The sequence below is a fragment of the Sphaerodactylus townsendi genome, unplaced genomic scaffold (genome assembly GCF_021028975.2).
Source record: "Sphaerodactylus townsendi isolate TG3544 unplaced genomic scaffold, MPM_Stown_v2.3 scaffold_946, whole genome shotgun sequence".
Classification (NCBI taxonomy): Eukaryota; Metazoa; Chordata; class Lepidosauria; order Squamata; family Sphaerodactylidae; genus Sphaerodactylus; species Sphaerodactylus townsendi.
In genome coordinates, this window is record NW_025951184.1 from 1 (window position 1) to 11,826 (window position 11,826).

At 50.2% G+C, this 11,826-nt stretch overlaps 1 protein-coding gene across 1 annotated transcript; it reads left to right on the forward strand.

Annotated features, from left to right (window-relative positions):
* Window positions 1-1,084: 1,084 nt before the first annotated feature.
* On the forward strand, window positions 1,085-11,244 carry LOC125425610 (secretory carrier-associated membrane protein 3-like; the record flags this gene model as incomplete). The annotated part of the gene is made up of 3 exons (XM_048483183.1): window positions 1,085-1,219; window positions 3,309-3,426; window positions 9,803-11,244. Coding segments are annotated over 3 exons (400 nt in total), but the record flags the coding sequence as incomplete, so codon positions are not given.
* Between the last annotated feature and the right edge of the window lie 582 nt (window positions 11,245-11,826).

An 11,826-nucleotide genomic window follows, 5' to 3' on the forward strand; every position in this document is an offset into this window, starting at 1 on the left:
CTCCTCCTCCTCCTCCTCCTCCTCCTCCTCCTCCTCCTCTTCTTCTTCTTCTCATTACTCCATATGAGGGGCTTTTGGTGAGCTATCGTAGTTGTGGTCAGTCATTGCTCTGGAGGTGCCACCAGTATCAGGGTAGATGGTGGAGTTTCCTGCCAAATGTTACAAACGTTAACGTAAATCGAAAGTCTTGACAAAAATTTCCCCAAGGTCTTAATGAAGTCTTGTGACTCCTCGGCTTTAGTTGAGCAATACGTGGGCCTTTTTATTAGGGCCAATTTCCTGTTTTGCAAATGTTTGCTGAACTAATTCTTCATCACGTATGAATTCCGCCTCATGGCATTACATTTTGTACTTACGGCAGTCCGTGACCTCTTGACGCCATGTTCACCGTTATTTATTTTGTAATTTCATTTTACAGCGTGGTGTAGTGGTTAAGAGCAGGTGCACTCTAATCAGGAGAACCGGGTTTGATTCCCTGCTCTGCCACTTGAGCTGTGGAGGCTTATCTGGGGATCCAGATTAGCTTGAGCACTCCAACACACGGCAGCTGGGCGTCCTTGGGCTAGTCACAGCTCTTCGGAGCTCTCTCAGCCCCACCCGCTTCACAGGGTGTTTGTTGGGGGGGGGGGGGAGGAGATTGTCAGCCCCTTTGAATCTCCTTACAGTTGGCACTGGTTTTATGCCTAATAAAGGTTTTTTGGATTTGGATTTGGATCTCCTTACAGGAGAGAAAGGGGAGGGATATAAATCCAAACTCTTCTTATGTATGCCTTCCTGCCGAGAGCCCACCTCAGGAATCTGATGAAGCAGGCAGTAGACCAGTGGTGGCGAACCTTTGGCACTCCAGATGTTATGGACTACAATTCCCATCAGCCCCTGCCAGCCAGCTGAGGGGCAAAACTAACGAGAGTCTTGTAGCCCCTCAGAGAGGATCAAGTTTTGATTCAAATCTGAGCTTTGATGGTCTACTGCCGTGGTGGCGAACCTTTGGCACTCCAGATGTTATGGACTACAATTCCCATCAGCCCCTGCCAGCATGGCCAATTTTGCCCCTCAGCTGGCTGACTGCGACGACTTCTCCCAGATCTCTAAGGATTCCGTTCTCTTCCTCTTCCAGGAGCGACAGCTCTTTCAACTTCTTCGTCTTCTTCTTCATCTTCTTCGCGCAGGATGTGGTGTATGTCCTCCAGTGCATCGGCATCCCGGGCTGGGGATTCAGGTAGGGAGGGGAATCCCTGAGGGTGTTGAGCCCTGGATCTGGTGCGACATTTATTTATTTTATATCTATGTTTATCCCGCCCTGTCCCTGAAGGACTCAGTGGTGGGCCACTTCGAGTAGAATAGAATAGAATAGAATCTTTATTGGCCAAGTGTGATTGGACACACAAGGAATTTGTCTCCGGTGCATATGCTCTCAGTGTACATAAAAGAAAAATACATTTGTCAAGAATCATAAGGTACAGCACTTAATCATAAGGTACAGCACTTAATGATTGTCATTAAGACAATCGGAGAGCGGAGAGCTGGACTAGATGGACTCTGGTCTGATCCAGCTGGCTTGTTTTTATGTTCTTACGTTCTTAACATAAGACTCATAGGCCGCTGGAGCGAGTCAGGGCAAGATATCTTGTTCTAACGCGCTTCCTCCTTGCGGTGGGTCGAACACGGAGCCCATTGGGGCAAGATTTCTTGTCCCAGCGCACTTTCTCTTGCCCCCCCCCCCCCCCCCCCGTGCTTCTGGCTTTCCACGCAGAAAGCAAGAGCACCTCTAGCGTGACTTTTGTGCCGGGACGGAGCAAGGGTAGGGCAGAGCCGGCCGTGGGCAATCGTCCATAAAAGCCTTAAAACCCAATACAACCTAAGAACAATTACAACCTGTATCAGTAAAACCTGTTTAAGATTAATAAAACCTATTAAAATTCATAAAACATCTTTTAAAATTTGCGATCCCTTCCACATCACCCTCGGCAATTTGGAAATCTGCAAAAAAAAAAATTTGGCCCTCCCTTTGCACCAAAGAATAAGTCTGAAATTTTCTTTTCCTTTCCTTTTAACTTAAAAAAAAAAAGAAACTGTATATTTATGGTGCTAAAAGATAAAATATGTTGATTTTATACCATAATATACATCTATTTTATGCATTTCTGAGTTTCTAAACTTCTTCTGTGTCATCTGCCAGCCTTTGTGTGTCTCCTGCGGCTTCCGCAATACTTGAGAGCAGTAGCTGCATAGTGGTTAAAAGCAGGTGCACTCTAATCTGGAGAACTGGGTTTGATTCCCCACTCTGCCCCTTGAGCTGTGGAGGCTTATCTGGGGAACCAGATTAGCTTGTGCAACACAGGCCAGCTGGGTGACCTTGGGCTAGTCACGGTTCTTCGGAGCTCTCTCAGCCCCGCCCACCTCACAGGCTGTTTGTTGTGAGAGGGGAAGGAACTTGTAAGCCCCTTTGAGTCTCCTTACAGGAGAGAAAGGAGGGGTATAAATCCAAACTCCTCCTGCTCCTCCTCCTCCTCCTCCTTTGTTTGTTTGTTTATTTCTCTTCTTTCTTTCTTTCTTTCCTTCCTTCCTTCGTTTGTTTCTTTTTTCTCTCTGTCTTCCTTCCTTCCAAACTCCTCCTCCTCCTCCTCCTCCTCCTCCTTTTCTTCTTCTTCTTCTATCCTGCCTTTCTCTCCTGTAAGGAGACTCAAAGGGGTTTACAAGCTCCTTTCCTTTCTTCTCTCCACCACAGACATCTTGTGAGGCAGGTGGGGCTGAGAGAGTCCTGAGAGAACTGTGACTGGCCCAAGATCACCCAGCAGACCTTATGTGCAGAGGAAGAGTTGGTTTTTATACCCTGCCTTTCTCGATCTTTGAGGAGGCTTATAATCACAATGCCCACCCCACAACAGAACATAAGAACAAGCCAGCTGGATCAGACCAGAGTCCATCTAGTCCAGCTCTCTGCTACTCGCAGTGGCCCACCAGGTGCCTTGGGGAGCTCACCTGCAGGAGGCGAAAGCAATGGCCTTCTGCTGCTGCTGCTCTTGATTTATTGTTTTATTCGGTCTTTATCATTGGTCCATGACTGTAAGTAAATTAATTATGTAATCCAGACATTCTGAGCCTTCCAGTGGCACACGAAGCATTCCTACACTAGAGGAAATCTTCTTATGCCTTGGCGAGTTCCGCCCGGAGCTGGTCAGATCTGATGCGGTGTGTCCCAAACTGCCCTGGCACCGTGCCATTTATTCATTACCTTTATTCATTCATTGCCATCCCTCAACGTCTGACTTGTCCTTTTTCTTTTCCTGAACCCCGCCCCCTCGAAGTGGCTGGATCGTGAGTCTCTCGGCGCTGAAGCAGAATACCGCCGTGGCTGTTCTCATGATGCTGGTGGCCACGCAATTCACCGCCGTGGCGGTGTTGGGCGTCGTCATGCTGAAGCGGGTAAGTGTGGGAAAGGGTCGAGGTCACACCTCTGTTAGCTTTCTGACCCCCTCCCTCTCCCCCGCCGCTCGTGGCCCTGCCGGTTTGTTGCTGTGTGTCTCGGCAACCGTGGTGGTGAGGTGGCTCCGGCTGCGGACCTGCCTCCTGTTGCTCTTCTTCTGGCCTACCTCACAGGGGGAGTGTGAGGAGAAGACAAAGAGATCCATGTAGAATCGCAGAATTGGAAGAGACCCCCAAGGGCCATCTAGTCCAACCCCCTGCCATGCAGGGACACATAGTTAAAGCACTCCTGACAGATGGCCATCCAGCCTCTGTTTAAAGACCTCCAAAGAAGGAGACTCCACCACACTTCGAGGGAGTGCATTCCACTGTCGAACAGCCCTGACAGTCAGGAAGTTCTGAAGTTCTGGGGATCATTAGGAAAGGAGTTGAGAATAAAACTGCAAGGATTGCCATGCCCTTATATAAAGCCATGGTGCGACCACACTTGGAGTACTGTGTTCAGTTCTGGTTGCCACATCTCAAAAAGGATATCGAAGAGATAGAAAAAGGGCAGAGAAGGGCAACGAGGATGATCGAAGGATTGGAGCACCTTCGTTATGAGGAGAGGCTGCAGCGTTTGGGACTCTTTAGTTTGGAGAGGAGACGTCTGAGGGGGGATAGGATTAAAGTCTATAAAATTGTGCATGGGGTGGAAATGTTGACAGAGAAATTTTTCTCTCTTTCTCACAATACTAGAACCAGGGGGCATTCATTGAAAATGCTGGGGGGAAGAATTAGGACTAATAAAAGGAAACACTTCTTCACACAATGGGTGATTGGGGTTTGGAATATGCTGCCACAGGAGGTGGTGATGGCCACTCACCTGGATAGCTTTAAAAGGGCTTGGGCAGGTTTATGGAGGAGAAGTCGATTTATGGCTACCAATCTTGATCCTCTTTGATCTGAGATTGCAAATGCCTTAACAGACCAGGTCCTGGGGAGCAACAGCCGCAGAAGGCCATTGCTTTCACCTTCATGTGAGCTCCCAAAGGCACCTGGTGGGCCACTGCGAGTAGCAGAGAGCTGGACTAGATGGACTCTGGTCTGATCCAGCTGGCTTGTTCTTATGTTCTAATGTTTAGGTGGAATCTCTTTTCCTTCCCCTTGAACCCATGACTCCTGATCCTAGTCTCTGGAGCAGCAGAAAACAAGCTTGCTCCCTCACCAACATGACATCCCTTCAAATATCTAAACAGGGCTATCATGGCACCTCTTAACAGCCCTGAATTTGGAAGGGGGTGGGTGGGATAAAATGAAAGAGGTTGTTTGTGTGCCTCATTTTTAAATTGTGTCTCACGTCTAAAATAATTGATTAGACCAGCGGTTCTCAACCTGGGGGTCGGGACCCCTTTGGGGGGGTCGAACGACCCTTTCACAGGGGTCGCCTAAGACTCTCTGCATCAGCGTTCTCCATCTGTAAAAGGGGTAAATGTTAGGGTTGGGGGTCACCACAACATGAGGAACCGTATTAAAGGGTCGCGGCATTCGGAAGGTTGAGAACCCCTGGATTAGAACCATCACAACAGTGATTTCAAACAATGATTTATTTTAGTCCAAGAGCCAGCATGAGGCAGTGGTTAAGAGTAGTGGACTCTTATGTGAGGAACCGGATTTGTTTCCCGGCTCCTGTACATGAAGCCTGCTGGGTGACCTTGGGCCAGCCCCAGTTCTCTCAGAACTCTCTCAGCCCCTACCTTCCTCACAAGGTGTGTCTTGTGGGGAGAGGAAGGGAAAGGAGTGTATTGGCCGCGTTGAGACTCCTTACGGTTGAGCAAAGTGGGGTATAAATCCAAACTCTTCTTCTTCTGTTTGTTTATATGCCACATTTCTCCACCGGGGGGAGCCAAAGCAACTTAGATCCCACTCACCCCCTGTGAGGTGGGTGACACTGTGTGAATGGCCCAAGGTCACCTAGCAAGTTTCCATGGCAGACTCAGTATTTGTAATCCAATAAACAAAAGTGCTAGCGGCAGTGGAAATGCCTCAATGGAATAAATTATACACCCCACGTATCGAACTTCGATATAGTAAAGTGCAAACATTTAATGACGAATGATCAAGTCCTTGGGATTAACCCCTTGAAGATATTCCACTCTACCCTAGCGGTAATTCTTGCACCTTTCACAGAAAGCAGGAAAAATCTAAATCCACATTTAAGGCCCATTCAGTTTGGCTACATAACAAATGGATCTGTCAAATTTCCATTTGTAAAAGGGATTTTTAAAAATATCTGCATCTGTAAACCTCTTTTGGTTAAGACCATAAAAACATAAGGAAGAGCCTGCTGGATCAGACCAGAGTCCATCTAGTCCAGGTCTCTGCTACTCACAGTGGCCCACCAGGTGCCTTTGGGAGCTCACAGGCAGGAGGTGAAAGCAAGGGCCTTAAGAACATAAGAACAAGCCTGCTGGATCAGACCAGAGTCCATCTGGTCCAGCTCTCCGCTACTCACAGTGGCCCACCAGGTGCCTTTGGGAGCTCACCTGCAGGAGGTGAAAGCAATGGCCTTAAGAACATAAGAACAAGCCTGCTGGATCAGACCAGAGTCCATCTAGTCCAGCTCTCTGCTACTCACAGTGGCCCACCAGGTGCCTTTGGGAGCTCACATGCAGGAGGTGAAAGCAATGGCCTTCTGCTGCTGCCGCTGCTCCTGAGCACCTGGTCTGCTAAGGCATTTAAGAACATAAGAACAAGCCTGCTGGATCAGACCAGAGTCCATCTAGTCCAGCTCTCTGCTACTCACAGTGGCCCACCAGGTGCCTTTGGGAGCTCACAGGCAGGAGGTGAAAGCAAGGGCCTTAAGAACATAAGAAAGAGCCTGCTGGATCAGACTCCATCTAGCCTTTGGGAGCTCACCTGCAGGAGGTGAAAGCAATGGCCTGCTGCTGCTGCTGCTGCTGCTCCCAAGCACCTGGTCTGCTAAGGCATTTAAGAACATAAGAACAAGCCTGCTGGATCAGACCAGAGTCCATCTAGTCCAGCACCCTGCTACTCACAGTGGCCCACCAGGTGCCTTTGGGAGCTCACATGCAGGAGGTGAAAGCAATGGCCTTCTGCTGCTGCCGCTGCTCCTGAGCACCTGGTCTGCTAAGGCATTTAAGAACATAAGAACAAGCCTGCTGGATCAGACCAGAGTCCATCTAGTCCAGCTCTCTGCTACTCACAGTGGCCCACCAGGTGCCTTTGGGAGCTCACCTGCAGGAGGTGAAAGCAATGGCCTGCTGCTGCTGCTGCTGCTCCCGAGCACCTGGTCTGCTAAGGCATTTGCAATCTGAGATCAAGGAGGATCAAGATCGGTAGCCATAGATTGACTTCTCCTCCATAAATCTGTCCAAGACGATGTTCTTGTTATAGTTATAGTTGTTGTTATTATTGTTTATTGGATTTGGTATACCGCTTAATCCCCGAAGGGCTCTGGGCGGTGTACAATAAAACGACGACAAACAGTAAATCCATCCAATCCAACAATACAAATTAATATACAGTAAACGATGCCACGTGGGTCAGATGATAGCTGCCCGTGTGCCGGAGCAGTGAGAGGGTGCCACACTTGAATTTTAGTTCGGAATCCGGCTTCTTGAAGGTTCTTTTTTTTTTTAAGAAAAGAAAAGCAACAAAGCCATTTTCTAGTCCTCCCAAACGTATGCTAGAAGCTTGTGGGCGATTCCCGCTGAAATCTGAGACTCCAGGGAAGACGTTCCTTGCTGGAAATGCGGCCGAGCCATTAGTGGCTCTGCAAATCCATTCCACGGGATTAGCAGAAACGGTTCGAGGAAAACTCGACAAAGGGAAAGTGGAGCAAATTGGAAACCGGTTCCTAAAACGCGCCGACGATTTGTGCGGGCGTTTGGGTTCGCCTGGTGTCACCGGCATGCTTTGAAATCTGTTTCCTCCACCCTGAGGACTGGACACGTAATTTTGGCGTTGTCTTGCTAAGCTGGCACACTATATGCGTGTGTGTTTTTACACAACTTTTGTGGTTTTAATCTATATTTATTGTTACTAATTGCTGCGTGAGTTTTAATGGGTTTAGATTTTATGTTGTCTTGATTTGCTGTTTTAGAAAACAGCCGTGTTGTGAGCCGCCTCGAGCCCTTCGGGGATGAGGCGGCCTATAAATTTAACAAACAAACAAATAAATAAATGCATGACGGTTGCGGAACTCGGCTGCCTTGCTGCAAAACCCCTGATTATTCACGCCAAGGGTATTCAATCTTGCCTCTGGCTTGGTATTTCCTACAAGTGTTCGTGGAAGGGTTGGGATGAGGAAAAGTATTAAATTATAGTGGGGTGCTGTGTGGTTTCCGGGCTGTATGGCCGTGTTCTAGCAGCCTTCTCTCCTGACGTTTCGCCTGCATCTGTGGCTGGCATCTTCAGAGGATCTGATGGTAGGAATGGAAAGCAAGTGGAGTATATATACTGTGAGGTCAAAAGGTGAGGCCATCTGAATAGAGTAGCCTGGTATGTGAGTCACAAAGAAGTCTGTAGCCTGGGAGTGACCTTGCTGTAGCCTGGGAGTAACCTAGGATTGACCTTGCAATCTTCATTGTTACTCCCAGGCTACAGACTTCTTTGTGACTCACATACCAGGCTACTCTGTTCAGAGGGCCTCACCTTTTGACCTCACAGTATATATACTCCACTTGCTTTCCATTCCTACTATCAGATCCTCTGAAGATGCCAGCCACAGATGCAGGCGAAACGTCAGGAGAGAACGCTGCTAGAACACGGCCATACAGCCCGGAAACCACACAGCACCCCAGTGATTCCGGCCGTGAAAGCCTTCGACAATATATTCAATTATATTTTTAGGGCTGAATCGGTCTTCGAGCGGGCTGCTCGTGGATCACCCAGTCAGGTTTTTTCTTTTTGTTTCGAAGGCTCATGAAAAGCTGGATCTTTTTTCTACCGGGGGGGGGGGGGGGGTTTTGTCTGGCGCAGTCTAACAAAAAGAGCCCCTTGTGCAGAGCGGTAAGCTGCAACACCACGGTCAAACGCTCTGCTCGCAACCCGAGTTCGATCCCGACAAAAGTCACGTTTCAGATGTCCAGCTCAAAGTTGACTCTGAGTTGCTGGGGTAAAGTGTAGACAACTGGGGAAGGCAATGGAAACACCCCCCTCTCCCTTGCAAACATAATCGGCCTAGGAAACATTCCCTTGCACACGGGACTGTTTTTTACTAGAGTCTGCGTGGCGTAGTGGTTAAGAGCAGGTGGATTCTAATCTGGAGGAACCGGGTTTGGTTCCCCACTCCTCCACCTGAGTGGCAGAGGCTTATCTGGTGAACCAGATGTGTTTCCGCACTCCTGCATTTCTGCTGGGTGACCTTGGGCTAGTCACAGTTCTTCGGAACTCTCTCAGCCCCACCTGCCTCACAAGGTGTCTGTTGTGGGGAGAGGAGGAGAAAGGAACTTGTAGGCCACCTTGAGTCTCCTTACAGGAGAGAAAGATCGGAGTATAAATCCAAACTCTTCTTTTTATCTGAAAAAAAAAAGCCCCTGAGCCAGTTTGAATGGAAATGGGGTGCGGTGTGGTTTCCGGGCTGTATGGCCGTGTTCTAGTAGCATTTTCTCCTGACGTTTTGCCTGCATCTGTGGCTGGCATCTTCAGAAGATCATGTTCCTGTAAAAGTGAATTTTCCCCCCCAATCTTGTTGGTACCTGGAATTTCAATCCCAGAGTCTGGCAGATTTCCCCTGGTTGATCAGTTTCCATTCAGTTATTCAGATTTTCTAGCCAGACAAACAATAACATTAACGAATCAGGGTTCGTTGCCTCTGAACATAAGAACATAGGAACAAGCCAGCTGGATCAGACCAGAGTCCATCTAGTCCAGCTCTCTGCTACTTGCAGTGGCCCACCAGGTGCCTTGGGGAGCTCACGTGCAGGATGTGAAAGCAATGGCCTTCTGCGGCTGCTGCTCCTGAGCACCTGGTCTGCTAAGGCATTTGCAATCTCAGATCAAGGAGGATCAAGATTGGTAGCCAGAGATCGACTCCTCCTCCATAAATCTGTCCAAGCCCCTTTTAAAGCTATCCAGGTGAGTGGCCATCACCACCTCCTGTGGCAGCATGTTCCAAACACCAATCACATGTTGCATGAAGAAGTGTTTCCTTTCGTTAGTCCTAGTTCTTCCCCCCATGCATACTGCTCTGGTTTGCTTTTCAGTCCCGAAACTCGTTGGGAGCGATCGGTTGTTTTCTCTTTCTGGGGCCAGCCCACCTCTCAGGGGTGTCGTGACGATTAAAAGGGGGAGGGACAGCATCTGCAGTTAATAAAAAACGTGGCAGCCGGTTCACTTTCTTTCCCTTCTTTATCTTGCCCCCCATCCCCAGATCCACTCTCTCTACCGCCGCACCGGAGCCAGCTTTCAGAAGGCGCAGGAGGAGTTCGCCGCTGGCGTTTTCTCGAACCCCACCGTGCGGTCGGCCGCCGCCAACGCAGCCACCGGAGCGGCCAGCAGCGCCTTCCGAGCCCCGTAGACACCGGGGGGGGGGGCAGAAATCAGCCGGCCGCTCTTCCCTGCGCCCCCGTCTTGGGTGGGGCAACTTCCGTGGAAACAGAAACTGAGTCGCTCTCGTCGGAGTCCTTCACTGTGCTGATTAGAACGCTGACCCCCCCCCCCAATCCCGCCCAGCCCTCTTGGTTTCAGCATGGGATCCGCACTGCCCCTCCCCTCTCTGCCTCCCCCCACCCCCGGTCACTCACCTTACGGCAAAAAAAAATCACCCCTGTTCTTTCCTGACCCTACAGCCGAAGACACAGAAGGGTCAGGGAAGCCATTTTGTCTTTCCAGGCGTTTGTTTTTTATTTATTTACAAAATGTGCTCCCCGCCTTTCTTCCCCCCCCCCCCAAGGGCTTCTGAAGCAGCAGACGAATTAAAACATATGCAAAAAAAATCAAAGCATGGCAGGTGATCGAGGCTTGCACGGACTCGCGCCCCCCCCCCTTTCAACCAAGGTTGGGCGAGGGGGAGCAGCCGGGATCTTATCCCCCACCCCAGCTCCCCCAACACCCCAGTTCAGCAGTTGCCTTCCAGCAGTAGCCAACGGCGGTTGACAAGCCGCTCCCACAATCCTCTTGGGGTGACGTCTCCTCCCCTCCTCCCCGCAAGACCCGCCGTCCCCTGCGTAGTTGTCCAGTGGGCTGAAATTTAGCTGGCGCTTCTTGTTTTCTGCACGGCCCTGCAGAGATGGGGGAAGAGAACCCCCTTCTGTGACGCACATTTGTCGTACAGCCGTTCCGGGCGCTGGCAGGAAGGGCGTCCGCCTCACTTCCTGCGCCGGAGCTATTTTGCACGGCTTGCTAGACTCTTTGTGAAAGGGAGGGGGGTTGCGTTGGCTGGGTGGTTCCGATTCCTCGTGAATTGTGCCATATCTGGGACTTCTGTCTCTGCTCCCCTTCCCCGTTGATCTCCCACACCCAGGTGTGCAGCACTGTCAGCGACCACCAGGGGGCAGTATTGGTCAGTGGAGCCCACCTGAATCAGCGCACCTGGCACCGTGCTATGAACTTTGTATGCAACATCCGCCTCCCAGGCATTTATCTCTGGTCTGTCCTTTTCTGCCCTAAACTTTCGGCGTTGCTTTGGGGCGACTGGACTCTCCGCCTCTGCTCTGTGTGGCCCCTTCCCTTTTGTGCATCCCTCCCAGATGCTTAACTTTCGTCCCTCACGCTGTACCGTCATCCGCAGAGTCTTCCGTTTCGTTCAAGGGGGCTTGTTGTTAGCTGAGACCCCAGCCTCATTTCTCTCTCCCCACCCCCCCAATACTAACAGGGTAATTCCTCTCAAACCCCCCCCCCCTTCCCTTTCCATATTTTGCTTCTGTGCTTGAGTCAGCGATCTTGTCTTAAAAAGCGCTCGGATGAATTGTTCTTTCTTTCTCGCCCAGAGTCACACAATCTTGGCATTTGTGTATCCTGTTCGGGGCGGGGAGGGGAAACAGAGGCCCGGAAGAAAATTCTGTGCACCCTCCCACAATGACCCGTAAAGCTGTTGTGGAGTGTCGCATCCCGGCCTTTGAATAACCGTTGTAGTTGCCTGCCCCTGTCCCCCGGCCACTGTGTGTATCTCCCCTGTTTTGAAAGCAGATTTGCTGCACGGGGCATCCCCCCCCCTTCCCCACTTACAAGCCTTCTAATTTGTGCAAAATTTGTGGTGTTGTGGGGTTTCCGGGCTGTACAGCCGTGTTCCGGTGGCATTTTCTCCTGACGTTTCGCCTTCAGAGGAAGATGCCAGCCACAGATGCAGGCGAAACGTCAGGAGAAAGTGCTACCGGAACACAGCCATTCATCCCGGAAACCTCACAACACCCCAATGATTCCGGCCGCGAAAGCCTTCGACAATACTTTGAAACC